This window comes from Tachysurus fulvidraco, chromosome 2 (assembly GCF_022655615.1).
Source record: "Tachysurus fulvidraco isolate hzauxx_2018 chromosome 2, HZAU_PFXX_2.0, whole genome shotgun sequence".
In the NCBI taxonomy this organism is placed as follows: Eukaryota; Metazoa; Chordata; class Actinopteri; order Siluriformes; family Bagridae; genus Tachysurus; species Tachysurus fulvidraco.
Genome location: NC_062519.1, coordinates 28,097,420 through 28,113,861, shown reverse-complemented (window position 1 = coordinate 28,113,861; position 16,442 = coordinate 28,097,420). Strand labels below are relative to the sequence as shown.

Genomic DNA, 16,442 nt, shown 5'->3' with positions numbered 1-16,442 from the left:
TAGGGAAAGAAAACACTGGATATTCTTAATCAGTCTGATATACAAGTCACTTTCAAAGGCTTTACTTGGAGTAATCTCTAACTTCCTTCTCTGTGGTAGATTAAGTGCTTGGAAAGCTCCACTTCCATCTCTTGCATGACCTTCGCTGAACTGGTTGTGAGCCTGCAGAATCCTGTCATGTACTCACTTTCTACCGTTCAACAAACTGTAGCCATTAGGTAAAGCAATTAACGACACAATAATGCCTGTATAAAAATTGATCCTCACGTAAAAACAATGATACCAAACGGTTGCCTTAATTTTAATATTCGAAATGAAATCTAATTTAAATATTGCCGCAAATAACTGTGTCGCATTAAATCTATTTCTTCTTCCTGCCCTTCTATCGCACCGTATATACGCAGAGGCATGCTAAAAATTAACAAGATGTTTCCTTAAAACCTTAAAAAACAATCCACAACAGTGTGATACAGCCTAATGTGAACCAAAGTTAATATTACCACCGCAAATATGATTATATTCCTACAACATTACATTACAAACAGCAATGTTAAATCATGGTAATACTTGTTTTCATTGATGTTATAGCAGCAATAAGAGTTGCTGCTATATAAATAAAAGCTTGTTATCATGCTAAAACGTGCAAAGCTTTCTTGTGACATACAGTATATAAAGCTTGTATAAAGCTCGCAGACAGAACCAGTGTAAGGAGAGCTGTTATAGAAATTAAATCAAGATTATTTAGAACTGTGGTCTTCACACATGGGTTATAGAGTAAAAAAAAAAAAATCAGAAATTGGAGTTATTTCCCTCTTAGGAACAGCGTGCACATATTACATGTATTACAACCCATATGCTTTTCTTATTTTATCTTGATATCACAAGCATCGTAATTTATAAGTATCTATATCCTATTGCAATCAAACACCACAGTGGTTTCCTCCATCCTTCCTATCCACAGAGTTCAATTCCTTCTCTGGGTGTAACAGCATAGCACCAGAATGACAGTTTACTGTGATAAGGAATCAAAAAACTCTATGATTTTGAGATATGAGCTGGCTGTCAAATCCTAAAACTGGTTATGCTACTTAGAATAGCATCTTCATATGTAAGCAAAGCTGCCAGGGTAGATGGCAGAAGTGTCCAACATTCCATACTTCATTGATTGGGAATTATTTGGGTATTTGAAGTGCACTTATTCTTGCAGAAGTTTTCAGTGTGAAAAACACTACTCACTATTTATCCTAAAAAAAAAAAAGAGTGCAGAGGAATGCGATTTGGGACTAACCGATTATCTGTCATGGCGGGACAAAGGCAAGTGAGGATCCAAATGCAGTAAAGAGCTTTAATGACAAAAAAAACAAGTACACAGATAGGCAGGCAAAACAAGTCCGAACACAGAGCTGACAGGAAACAGGAACACTGAAACGACTAGCACCAGGGAAGTGAACAAACAGAGAATATATAGGTGACAGGAACCAATGACAAAGACCACACACCTGGAGGAAAGATTGAGTACAATTAGTGTCCATGGTAACAAATAAGTGGGCGGGGCCAACAATTAACAGCAAGGAATGACAGCAGACAGAAACAAGGAAAACACAGACAGACTCATTACATTCGATGACCTTTTTTTCATATACTGATTGGCTCTTATGCAGAAATTTTTAAAATGCTTGGTTTGGTTACTTGGGTCTACATCTGTACAGACGTGCACCAGTTGACAACCCAGCAATAATAGATTAATATAATCAGAGAATAAAAAGAGAATCAGAAGTAGAGGCCGTAATTAGTGAAGTTGAACTGTACATTGTGTTGTGCACTGAACTGTGGAACAGGGAGCTTGTGCAAAAACACCATAGCTGAGGTTGTGACGAGAAATAAAGGCAGGATTCTCATGGTATGATGTCTATCTTGAACCATCTAAAATAAATCCAGCATCAAAGTTTTTAATATCTTTATTAGTTTTTAATTTCTGACTGTTTCGTTCCTCCACAGCATTCTTTTTAACTGAAAGACTGGACTTATAAACCTCTTGATGTAACAGGATTAAAGTTCCCTATTTTGATCTTCTGGACAACTATAAAAGAAACGTCTTCTAAACCAGAATAAAATCAGAAGCTCAGACAGAGTATAATTATTTCTCTTACTTTGGCTCTCCTTCCGGATGAGGTCATCGATCCTGTGATGGTTTGAAACAGGGCTGAATTTAAACTCACAGGACACATGACCCACGATCGACCCTAATTATTGGGTTCAGGTTTAGTGTTCTTCTCTTAAACAGAATAAAAGCCTATTTGTTTCAGGAGTGCACACACACACACACACACACACACACACACACACACACACACACACACACACACACACACATTCTCAAAGCGAACTGTGAAGAATGTTGAGGGCCTCCTAGTGCCTCTGAACTAATCCTCTCAGCATATCCCATCATGCATCACTTCAGCTCCCACCCCATTCGCTCCTCCGTTCCCGCTGGACAAGCTGTCACCCTGGCAACAGCACCCAGTTTCCACGGTGCCGGGTGTGAAGGGCTTGTGTGGATGCACACACAAAAAAAACACATAATGGAAACACACGCTCGCTTTGTCATACCTGAATCTTGACAGCGATGACCACAGAGTTGAGTTCCCGGTCCAGCTCCTTCAAAACAATCAGCTTCTTCAGTGTGAGGCTGCACAGCCTGGGAGAGAAGAGAGGAGGAGGAAGAGCAGGAGGGGAGGAGAAGAGGTTGCAAGGAATGAGAGAGAAGAGAGAGATACTCATTAGATGTTTTATTGCAACCTACCACCAACACCTGAGCCCCCGTCCCCCAAATACATTTTCTTTGAAACATTTTCCTTAATTTCCTGTAAAACATCGTGATATAAATACAGTTATTAAAGCAACCTGTGCCTGTGTGCTGTGATGCATCAAAACTACTGGTCTAATTATCATGCTTTGGATCTATATCTTAGAACTGATGAGGATTCAAATCATTATTTAACTAAATTACTTATTTAATTTAAGCTCGTTTCGGACGGGATTAGTTTTACATGGGGACATGGAGTAATGCAATTTTACCTCAGGATGTCTGTAATATTAATTGGCCAATTTACACGGGACAAGACATCTCAGTAAAACTAGCAGAAGTGTTAGGGGTAACTCGCTTTATGCACCACAGTAACCTCCTTGACGTCATGTGCGTATGACGTTGCTTCTTGTTATCACGTGCACAAACAGACAACATGGTGCCTCCATGCTTGCAAAACGCGCCAAAAACTACTTTTAAACAGGAAATGACAGAATTTTACCGTACATATTTACAGCGGGTCGATTCGGACGAGATTAGTATTACCTGAGGTAATTTTTCCGGACCTTTTTACAGAAGGTGAAAGTCGTCGTAATCTTTACTGACATTGTCCGTAAATATTTACCAAGATGGCACATTCGGACGGGACTAAAATCACAGAGAAGCTCTGGTAATAATTACTTTACCCCCACGTCCCCACGTAAAACTAATCCCGTCCGAATAGGGCTTTAGGTACAAAAAAAAAATAAAGGAACATCATTTCATCATTACACCAAAAAGACACCAAACATTCACACAATTTAAATATATGAATGATATACACTAATGACGATAAATATTTATAACAATAATATCTGTTATTATCCACCCTTTGACATCATTGTGTACAAATATGATTTTATAATTATTGTAATATTTTACAAATATTTCACATTGCACAGATATTTTCATGCCAATTTCCTGCACCACCTAAAATTTCGCATGTAGACAAACATGTAGAGATTTGATTGTACCGTTTGATTGTGACACCTACCAGTGTTGCACAACCTGAATTCCAGTAACAAAACACACATCACACACCTACACTTACATCTCATGTCTCCACTCACACAGTAAACAATAGTGGCATTTGTACATGCCCTTCTTTCGCAACACAAATCCCACACAATACTCAACATTTGTCATGTTCTAACCACTATCTTCCTGCTGAGACAGAGTATATGAGACAAATATCCCAGAAGGAAGACACACCTCGGTATGATGATATCAGTGACTCAGCAGTTACTGTAGCTTTTGCACATGTGTTTTCGTGTCTGTGGTTAGTGAGCTGCAGATGCTTTTTCATTTCAAGGAGAGATGTCGGGGCAGCGCCTGTTGGGGGTGTGTTATTTGTGAGTTTTTACCACTGTGCGCTCATTTGCATTTGGTATTAGACGTGAGGCAGATGAGACAAAACCGCAAGCGGAAAAACCTACAATGGTGAGGTTTACATTGCACCACAGTGTGTTTGAGAGCGCTTAGGAAAAATCCATATGGTACCTTGTAGCACAACGGTCATCAAGTGGCCAAATATCTTTCACTCAGAGTACATGACAAAGCAGAGCAAAAAACATTTGGGAGAAAGAAATAACTGCACAAAACAACTCAACGTCTCCAGTTTTCTAAACCTGAAACAACTCAGCTTCTGTAGCAGATACTCTGTTTCAGCCAACCACATGTATTTATGTAAATGATGTCAGTAAAGGAGTTGGCAGGGTGGCTTAGTGGTTAGCACATTCGCCTCACACCTCCGCCTTGTGTGTGTGGAGTTTGCATGTTCTCCCCGTGCCTCGGGGGTTTCCTCCAGGTACTCCGGTTTCCTCCCAAAGACATGCATGGTAGGTTGATTGGCATATCTGGAAAATTGTCCGTAGTGTGGGATTGCGTGAGTGAATGAGAGTGTGTGTGTGTGCCCTGTGATGGGTTGGCACTTCATCAGGGGTGTATCCTGCCTTGATGCCCGATGACGCCTGAGATGAGCACAGGCTCCCCGTGACCCGAGAAGTCCGGATAAGCGGTAGAAAATGAATGAATGAATGAATTTCTGTAAAGGCAGCACATCAAGTCAGAGACTAGCTGCAGTCGTTTGCTCTTTCTAAGAGGAGAGGCCAATCCTATATGGTCTTTGAGGACAACAACCTCCCAATTAATACACAATTGCTGAACTGTATATTTTTAATCACACCCTCCAGTGTCACCCAAATGAGGATGAGGTTCACTTTTGAGTCTGGTTCCTCTCAAGGTTTCTTCCTCTTTTATCCAAGGGAGTTTTTCCTCGCCACAGCTGCCTCGGTCACCTCAGGTTTGCTCATTGTAGATAAACACAAACACATTTAAATATAAGTCTAACATTAATCTTAAATTTTCATATTATATTAATCTTTGTATAATATGAAGCTTTTTGTATTATGTTTCTTATGTTCTGTAAAGCTGCTTCTAGACGATGTCCATTGTTAAAAGTGCTAAACAAATAAATTTGAATCGAATTGAATTGAATGATTAGGATCCCTGGTGGTCCAGCATCAGGGTCCTGTGCACGATCCTCAGTGCTCACTCTCAGTGTCAGTCCCAAGCCTGGATATAATGTTTGGGTTGCTTTAAATATGCAGATGACCTGATGTAAGAACCCTAAATGGGGAGCAGCTGAAGGACAACAACTCTTTCTTGAATGATGAGTGAAAATTCAACAAAAACATAATGTTTACAGAATAGAGAATATGTTTGTGCATCGGGACAAAGAAAGTCACAGGAGCAGTCGATGTTTATTTCAATAGACATTAAGCTTGTGGGAATGTTGAACACAGGGACACATTTACAGCGTTTACTCATCTTCAGATGACATGAGTTTATCCTGCTCAAAGTCACTGTTTTAAATTGTTTACATTTTTACAAGCAGATTCAATTAAAATGAATAACCGAGGCAGCAAACTGGGACGAATAAAGTCACGCATGGACGTAAGGAATTCTACGTAGCTGCATCTTCACTGTGTCTGTGATGTGAAGGACTTCAATCATAAAGGTTCGTAGCTATTTAAGAAGCAGTTCCACAGGAGGAAAATTTCATTTACTGATAGAAATAAGTGCAAGGTTGAAGTAATAGGGAAAAGAAGAAGAGAAAATGAATAACACAGAAAGAGATTGGGGTTAAAATTTCAAGTTCAAAAGAGTTCACCACATTTAGACTGTAGATTGATCCAGTCTAGACCGGACATCCATCCTCACATTCACACCTCAGTGGCTAACAATTGACAGAGTGTGAGTCTCTGATACAACAACACATTATCTATCTATCTATCTCTCTCTCTCTCTCTCTCTCTCTCTCTCTCTCTCTCTCTTTCCATTCCTTTGTCTCTTTCTTCTCACTGATTCTGAATCCCATCAGAAGATGATGATGTCTCATCCATGGTGAGACAGCAGAAATTCAAAAATGAAATCCCTTCCTTCATCTCAAATTATGAAATGCATCTCTTACTATTAAATGACTACTGAACACCTGACAAGTAAGTGTTATTGTGTCATAAAATTGCCAATCATGCTCCAGTATGCAAATAGCAAACATCACAAATATAAGAACCACTTATATTCTAATATGCAAATATGGCATGCTATAAACATATAATATGTATAATAATATTAGAATTATAATATATTATAGAAAGAACCAGTCATGTTCCAGTATGCAAATACGACATAACACAAACATAAGAACCAATCATGTTCCAGTATGCAAAAAGAACCCGGAACATGTCAGTTAGGGGTGTTTTTGATTTGCATGCTAATAAAATATTGTTTTCTCGATAAAGTTAAATTATTGCTGATTCTGTACCAGTTTGCCTTTCTTGACTTTTTTGTACCACTTTGCATCATTTGCCTTTTTTGTACCACTGCATGACGCAAATTATACATCCAAAAGTACAGCAAGATGAATAAGCCATTAACCCACGAAGACTTGCAACCTAGAATTTGTGCATGTACTGGATATACATCTTTATAAAAATGTCTGATTTTTATTCAACAGAAATATGGTCCATATTTTCTTACACTGGTTGAGCTATTTTATTTAATCTAAAAATACAGAATGGGGAGCAGCTGCAGGACAAAAACAACTCTTTCTTGAATGATGAGTGATCTTTCAACTAAAACATAATGTTTACAGAATAGAGAATAGGGGACAAAAAAAAGTCACAGTTTTTATTTCAAAAGATATTAAGCTTGTGGGAATGTTGAACACATTTACAGCATTTACTCATCTTTAGACATGATTTTATCCTGCTCAGAGTCACCGTTTTAAATTGTTTACAATTTTACATATAGAAAAATACAGTGGTAATTCACTTTAGAATAAATGCACAGCCATGCTTGTACAGAAAACTGACACACTGCTATTTCATATAGCAATAAACAGCACATACTGTTGTGCATTCATAACAAAAAAGATCCATCTTCTTTTGTATATTGCTTATTCATCTGGGTGCTGTGTGCTTTCATGATGGAAAATTTCTAAGCCGAACAGTGGAAACAACTAAACATATTTTATCAAAATAGCCTGCGTTCTTACTTATTCGTTCCAACACAGACGCCACCGATATTGTTTTGTTGTCAGACAAATACAGTCATTGGATGAACATTCAGTGCGTTCATAATTAACAAAGACTCATTCACCCACAAAGTTGCAAGCATAAACTCACTGAACCCTAACATTAGACACACACAAAGACGAATAGTCACATGGTAAATGTGGGCGAGAAAAACTGCATTCACTTGCACCAAAACATCTCTCCCAAACAGGACGGGCCATTGACAGAGCAACAGGGAGAAATGTTCACGCTAACTCAGCACAAAGCACGGCCACCTGACCGAAACTATTCACCGCTGGACTTTGAGAGGCCCGAAGTGGGCAGAACGAAGTGGAAAGAGTTGAAATCCGTGTGCCGGGAAGCATGGGAAAAAATGCAAATGGTGTGCAGGAGAACTGTTCACACTCTGCAGATCCAGAATCTTATGTAAGACACTGATTTCCCGCAAGTTAGAAGAAGCCACTGCTGGTGCCAGCTTTTAAAAGAGTGTCTTACTAAGGACATGATCAGTCAATCTAGCACACATGCTTCTCATGGCTAAATCAAGAAAAGAATGGACAATATAAAAATATCATATAATGCTACTTGAAAACATTTATTAAGACCTGGTGTACATCTTGAAATTTAGGTTCACTCACAAGCTGCCAACCAAACAGTAGCGCTGCATTAAAAACATTTACAGAATGCTATTCAAATAAGTGTCCAAGCTCAGGCTTTATTATCAGTCACAGTCACAGTGTGTGGGCAACAGTTGCTTGCAGATTATAAGAGTTAGATCACTATTAATTAACTAACTAGCAAACAATATAATAGTTATCCTAATGTTAACTAGCATTCTAGCAAACTTAATGTGGCTACTGGTTTTAAATGGTGAATATAGATTAATAGTTAGCCTAACTAGCACCCAACTAGCTTGCTCATAAAAAATAAATAGGCTACTGGCTTTAATTGCAGAATCTTAAAGTAATGGAAAATAATGGTAGTTAGAGAATATGATAAATAGCATAGTGTTAGCCTGCTAGCAAACAGAGTAACTGATTATAATGATAAAGTATAGTAGCATGAATTTAGCTAGCCTGCTATCAAATATAGGTATTAGTTTAAATGACACGATATAATAGTTAGCCTAAACAACCTACCATCAATATTAGCTAGATGGGCTAGCTATGTTACTAGCAACATTAGTTTTATGCTGCTTTAAGTAGCTAAGTAGCTTAGCTAATGTTGTTAAACAGATGCTTGTCAATGATAATAACTTGTATATTGTTATTTATTTCCAGTTTTATGATGTCCTTAGCATAGACAATAACGGGATATCTGTTTCCTATTTTATACACGCTGTCAGTAATAATAAGCTTTATGTCCATTGTTTCTCTGGGATGTGCTGAAAGATTTAAAGACACACAACCCGCTGCCAGTGACCTCTGTCAATCGCCCACATTCAGGTCTTTCTCCTTCTGAAACCACTGAGGGGTCACCCACCATCTCACTCTCTCTCTCCTTCATCATGTTTCTCACACACAAACAGCACTTAACTGCTAGCTGCTCCTACGCTATACTGCCTAATTAGCCTGCCTTAGGAAACAGGTGCTCTTTCCCTCAGAGAAAAAAGAGATAGAAAGACATTTTAAAAAATAAATAAAAATGCATATATCAAGTATAATGTGCTCTTTGGTGCTTTATTATGGCAAGTGAGAAAGGAAAGCTTGCAGATTCAGAACAGTGGGAAAAGTACAAGCCGACTCTCAAGTGTCGGTCACGACGTGATTTGAATCTCAATGAAAAGATGTGGCCTTGAAAAGCGTGCTCTAAAGGGAACAGTTCTGATTTACGTTGAAACATGAGGCTGGATTAAATCACAAAGAGCCGCAGCTGTCCCTGTCTGCAACTGTGCTGCAATTCATTTCATGCTTTATAGCTCTATCATTATTTTTCACTTAGATTCTCCTCTTGTTTTAAGTGTTAAATCTTCTACACATTCATGTTTGGGAAATTCATTGTTGCTTATTAATTAAGTGTAATAGTATAGGACTGCAAAACAGTCTAATTTTAATGATTATGCCAACTGCTCCATGCCTTTAGTGTCAAGTGACTGCTGGTAATTTATTCATTCTGGGCAAATATGCGGATTTAGTATATAAAGTAATATTCAAATCCATTGTATTTATTTCAATTTATTTGTGGAGATCTTTTTAATTCTGTATAGAATTGAGAACAATTCACATTATCTCAAAGCATATTTAAGTATTTATTGTATTGTCTTTTGGTTGCCAAAGAAAACTAAACACTAGGTTTGTGTAATATAATAATGTAATTTTCTCTACATGACATTATATTTATATTTATATTATCAGACCTCCCAGCATTTTGCATAGGAACTACAGAATTAAATGAGTGTACACTAAAGCAAGTTATAACACAAAAATATATTTTTTCTCTCCAACAAAACAGGAGATGAACCAACAATCAAAATGTAAACTTCCAGTAAAAACATCCAATGTAATAATATCGACAGTATGTAATATATAATACACCACCAGGAAGCCCCACCCCCTTCTCCCATTATACATGCTCTTAAGTCAATGTTATGCCCAGAGCAGGGTTTAGTGTTAACTTTACTATAAGTACATCGAGCATGTGAGCCCAGTCAGCAAGTTCAAGCTTTTTAATCATGCTGATTGTGTTTTTAATGAGTTTTCAAATTGTTTCCATCTCAGCAAAACCTTATCCAGGTGTGACTATTAAATGCACAGCGAGAAGAAGAGTTCTTGCCTCAGCACAATTGTTCAGTATTTCCATCTTTGTTTGACAGGGGAAAAAGATGCTCTGGTTGTTAAAAAGAACTTAAAAAGCAGACATTGTCCAGAATTAAAACAGCTATATAATATTCTTTGATGACATTACAGGCCAGTGTCTGGGAACGACACAAGAAATGCATAAATATTACACTGAATATTAAATATTAAAAGCTTCTTGACTAAATGCTGGGGTCAATTTATGCAAGTTAATTTGGCACCTTTTCAACCTCACAATTATGCCTCAACCAGTTTAAAGGATTATTTGTTTGCATTATTAAAGGATTATTTGTTTGCATGTAAACAGATATTTGGTGACCAAGAGAAAGTAACAGGCTGTGCGGTCTGGGTACGAAGGATGGTATTACTCTCTCCCCTTCTGTGTGCTCAGGTATGTGGAAGAGGGCAGATCATGCTTTCCACTGACTGAGGTCAACTGAGCAGCAGTTCAAAAAGATTTAGAAACCCAGAAGCTAGCATGTTAGCCTTCACTGTCCCTGGTTAGAAAGTGTGTGGGAACTGGCAAAGACTAAAACAGGGTAAAGATCCACAGAAAGAAACATGAGGAAATGCACAAAGCCAGTGTTGCTGGTAATTAAGTAAATATAAATGAAGCATTAATGTGAATGATAATATCACTAAAATCTTTCTCATTTTCTATCCTTAAGACAATGAGACTTTCTTTCATAACATTTCATTACTGGTTACATGTTATTACAGTCACATTACAAGTCCTGACTTTATCAGCAAATCTGAAATTGAATCCTCATCAGGATCACTGCTGAGCTAAAAATCTGTGTTTTTAAACAACTGCACCTGCAGGGAGAAAAATATACTGTAATAAATTAACCATTCATTCATGCTCAAGGAACATTTTTTATGCTTTGCTGTGCTAAATGTTTAAACAGATGTTCATACCTCCAGTCAGCAAACTGCTGACAACACAGCACAACAACGCCACTGTACTTCCTTAATAAACACACACAGGCACTTACGAACACACACACCCACACACACACACACCCACCCACACACACACACACACACACAAGCACGCGCACGCATACACGCACATACAAGCACAGACACACATCCTGTAGACAGCCACAACGTTCATTTGAAGTTATCTATGTGCATGTTATGCTTCTTCAAGGACTCTTAGAATAAAGTGCATGAATGAATGATGTCCTGCATGCCCATTCACCAGGGGATACACTGAGAACATGCTGACGCATCTGAATACACTCCCCCAACACACACACACCACACACACACACACACACACACACACACACACACACACACCCCAACCAACACACACACAGATCTCTGAGCTTCTGAAATGCAAAAAAATGGAGGGACGAGACTTCCAGTTCGCTACCCAGAGCACAAGATCTATTTAAGAACGTGAGACAGGACATTGACAACTGGTGGGGTGAAATTAACCCTGTTTAATTAATCACAGAAGTGCACCCAAACACAAATCTGTGTAACCCTATACTCAGAAACTTACAGGCAATGTGCTTTTGGTACACACTGACACTCACACACACACACACACACACACACACACACACACACACACACACACACACACACACACACACACACACACACACACACACTGTATGCAGCTGCAGGTCATAAATTCTGCCCACTGCCCTGGTTACAAGCTAGCAAAATACGTGTTCTATAAATAATGAAGACGTGCTCACAGCCTGCTCTCCTGCCCTCTCACTGTCTTCAGAATACTCAGCAAAAACAAACAAAGTATATCCACAAAAGCAGTTCAGCAATTGCACGCACCACCTAATCAACGTAATACGGCTAACGCTAAACTAACACGCACTTCAACACATAAACACTTATCATTAAAAAAATGATTAACATTTATAGCAGTTATATGACAGATAGCTTTTTTCAGGTCTTGCCAGAAATTGGGTGCTCCGGTTTGCATCCAATATTTCGCACCGCTACATTTAAAGAGCTCAATTAGTGGTTGAATGGAGCAAGTGAAGACGTGACCATCCTCGTCATCTGTCATTTCCCTTAATTCCATAATTCTGCATTCACAATAACTAGTAACCTCTAACTTAACGTTTGTCTCTCTTGACTTCATACAGCTTATAAAACATACAATATACAAAACATCAATACAGTACAATACAGGACGAGGACTTTCTTCCAATTTTAGCACACAGTTAATGGGATGAATGAGTGCTAACTACAGGCATAAACTAAACTATTGAGAGGAATCTTGTACCTTGAACAAGAAGTCAGTAACTTGTTGATTTGTAACTGTCAGTGCATTTTCTCTCATAGTCTTTAAGACAGCAGTTTATGTTTTTGGTTTCTCTTTGTAGCATGACGAGCTGCATTATTGACTGATTGATTGATTGATTGATTGATTGATTGAGTGATTGATCAATTTCGGTAGAGTGAAAAATGACAGGCTGTAAGGTAATGATTGTTTACAGCTCCTGTAACGTAAGCGATAACAGGAACTAACTTACGAACTCTTTCATACCTTCCATAACATTAAAGGCAGGGTCTCCGATTTTTGAAAGCCAATGTCGACATTTGAAATTACCAAAACAAACACACCCCTAACCCAAATGGGTTCCACCCCTGAAATGATAGCTCCACCCACACATACATATGTAACCCAGGAAATTATGTAAAGAAATGTGTCTTTATCACAGCTGAAGGGAAGAACAATACGATTGCAGATAAACAAACAAACATATATTAGTTCTGTGTAACAAAGCAAAACCAACGTTACTCACCTATCGAGAAGGAAAAAAGCGCCTCGCCGTCTTCAGTAAAGTTGAAAGTCAATAAGGTGTTATTTGCGTAGTAACAGCGTTTAGCTTAGGAGCTATTGACTCTGGAAACTCCAATCTGTGAATATGTGGCCAACTTCCTGCTCCTTCAGTTCTCTCCAGCACTGGAAAGCTGATCCTATATTAACACGTCCTACTTCTTGCTTTATTGTAAGCCTTTCTTCGCTTTCTTTCTTTGTTTTTATCCTCCATGTCATTGTTAAAACCGCTTTCTGCTAATGTCACACATGCGCACTGAACACTCTCTCCGCCGCATATTGACAAGCCCCGCCCCTTTCTGCTCATTGGCTACCCATTTGTTTTGATTTTTGTTTTGATTTTTGTTTATTATCGGCCCGACTCAGTTTTCTGAAGCATTTCTCAAAAATCGGAGACCCTACCTTTAAATACAACTATAAGCAAATAAAAATTACCATTCACCACTGCTGAATTTGTATACAAACCCCAAATCACACTGTAGAATTTTGCGCTTCAGCCACAATAACACTGATTTGGAATGCTAGTTGTGCCACCCACTGATAAACATTATCGCTATGGCAACCAGTAGTAGGAAACACCTACTGATGACTACATACTACAGAGACAGAACACTTACAAACTGCTGTATGGGCGAACGTAGCATAACAGTCCAATCTTGGGTGCAGTATTGTGTATGCCGTGCACTCACACTCCTTCCATGACTCAAAGGCATGCAGCATGTGAAAAGCATGTGGTTTGCAGTTTGCCGCCATAGTGCATCAGGCGGTGAAATAGGAGAATACTAAAGACATGTGTTATGAAACACAACTCATCCTGGAACTATGAGCAATCCAAAGAATGATTAGACAGCTGCTTGGCTGGAGCAGAGCTTTTTAATAATAAATATCCATGCGCTTATCTAGAGCAGCAATAAACAAGTATGTTTACCAGTGGCAGCTGAGTGCGTCACTGCATATGCTGTCTGGGTAAGCTTTATGAAACTGCACGAGAAAAAAAAACCACAAACACGCATGGTACTTTTGTGCATTCTCGCTCTCTGCCTGAGGTGCAGATTTCTCTCAGGCGTACAGCTTGGGTGTCTTAACTTTTGCCAAGCAAGACGAAAAACAGAAACAACAGCAAAAGATGACATCATGATATCTTATGCCTGTTAAAAAGCACAGTAACGCCCTGTAACAGAGAGGAATTAACTTGAAAATAAAAAGATAGGGATGTCAGTGTGGTTCGGTTTTGATCTCTGCATTTGGAGCTGTTTTGCTGTTTTTCATCATAATCCATTTCCTACCATTGAGGGTTTTAGTGTTTCACCGAACGACTCTCTGTGTGTGTTATAACACAGGATCATGGTTATGTAATTCTCTAGTTGCAGCAAGTCTTTAATAACAGAAACTGCCTGAGAGAACACCAGCAGTCCCAGCCTGAAGTTACAACAGTCATATCATTTAACTAAACAACGTTCATTATAAGCTATAACTGCAAATGCTTAAAGATCAGTTCAAACGATTCAAAATAATGATCTGGGCTTATTTTTCTATTTCAGTCATGTTGTTAAATGTTTTAAAAAAGGATTTCAACTGGGTTCTTGGGATGATTACAAATTTTTAAAGTGTCTTTCCTGGGAAACTTTATAAGAGGGAAATCTGCTTTTGCAGGATTCTTAAGGGTTTTATGTTCCCTCCGAGAAATCGTAGCTCGGATGGCACTTCATTAAAAAAAGAAAAGAAAAAAAAAGAAAGAAAAGAAAAATATATGGCAACAGTTTGTGGACACCTGGCCATCACACCCATTTGTGCTTTTTGAATATCCCAGACCAGATTTAGTCACCCTTTGCTGTTATAACAACCTCCAGTCTTTTGGAAAGGAAGACTTAGATAGGTTAGATATTGGATTGTGGTTGTGGGGATTTGTGAACATTTAGCCACAAGAGCATTAGTGAGGCCTGGCACTGATGTTTCATGAGGAAATCTGATTTTCAGTTCATCCCAAAGGTGTTTAGTGGGGATGAAGTCAAGGCTCTTTGCATGACACTCAAGTTCTTAAACTCCTACTTTGACAAAGTATGACTTTGTGGAGCTCACTCTGTGCACTCGTATACTGGAACTGCTCTTCCAGTGGTTGTGTGCTTCCAATGTTGTGGCAACAGATTGGGAAAAAAGCCACAGCTGGGTGTGATGATCAGATAGCCATAAACATTTGACTTCCATAGTTTACATGCATTCACTGGAGGAACCAAGAATCTCTGCAACTTCCTTCCATTTTTTTTTTTTGGATCAGCTGGTAAACGAGAACTAACTGCAGACAGGAAGTGAAGCTGTCAGTGGGGAACTAAAGAATCCGGTCCAAGAAATCATTTGATTATTTTACCAACCAAGTCAAAGTTAATTTATATCATGTAGTGTGTCATTTACAAGAAAATGTTCATATGTTGCCTGTCAACTCTGGAATTGTGTCTAAATTAAGCAACGCTGTAAAGTCATTTTAAGCTTTGTTCTTCTTTTTAAATAAAACTAAAAGTAAAAACATCACATGAAAACTTCTTCACGTAGTATTCCTAATGTCTACTAAATCATTTTAAAGATGAAGTATCTTTTATTGTTCTTGTGGTCTGTTTGTGTTTGGAATGAGAGAACTGCCTTTGCTGCTGTAGCTGGCAGCGAATCCTGAACAGGAAATGCCTCAACCGAGGTGCACGAAAAACACGAAGAAGGCTCTGTTTAACAGCCGCCAGATAGTGAGCGATTCCAGCTAGACGTTTTAACAGATACAGCTCACAATTATAACTCCTTAGGGTCTTAAAACAAAGCTTTACTGCTCAGTATGTTATGATCCCATGACTCCTGTTCAGAAACTGCAATATTCAGCACATGGAATATTGTCAATGTAGACACTTATAAACACTGCTGGACCTCTGCTCTTTCATTTTGGGAGAGGTTTGCCTTGATAAGCAACATTTCTTGGCAAAACATCTGTTCAAAAATAATTACAGTTATTTTCAAAGACTCTTTACTTTGGACAAAAAATCTGAAGGAGAATAAAATGTCCAACTCAGTTTTTTAATATAAACTTATACTTTATTTTTCTACTCTTTTTTATTTATTTCCCCATTGTTTTCCAAAAAATATGTTACCTTGCTAATTCCCAACCACCAGCCTTCAGCTACAGTATCATAGGATAGCCACTGACCAAAGAGGGTGAAGGCTAACTTTTGCTTCCTCTGAGACGTGTGAAGCCGGCCAAACACATCATGTCCAAACTGCTTCTCAGGCTGTATCACCATGCAAAATAACACTAATAGCACATTATCTGACCTTTTCCATCCATGATTGGCATTGCTGTGATTGAGAACCCCCTGAGATTCACACCTGATCTCCCAATGATGCATTTTATTTTTATATTTTCTGCT

At 38.5% G+C, this 16,442-nt stretch overlaps 1 protein-coding gene across 2 annotated transcripts in view; it reads right to left on the bottom strand.

Annotated features, from left to right (window-relative positions):
• si:ch211-126j24.1 (phosphofurin acidic cluster sorting protein 2) overlaps positions 1–16,442 on the bottom strand; it is a 72,512-nt gene that overhangs the window by 38,784 nt on the left and 17,286 nt on the right. For both annotated transcript variants that reach the window (XM_047804443.1, XM_027169990.2), the window contains exon 2: positions 2,611–2,698. In XM_047804443.1, coding sequence (XP_047660399.1) covers positions 2,611–2,698 — 88 coding nt within the window. The remainder of the gene's footprint in view (positions 1–2,610; positions 2,699–16,442) is intronic.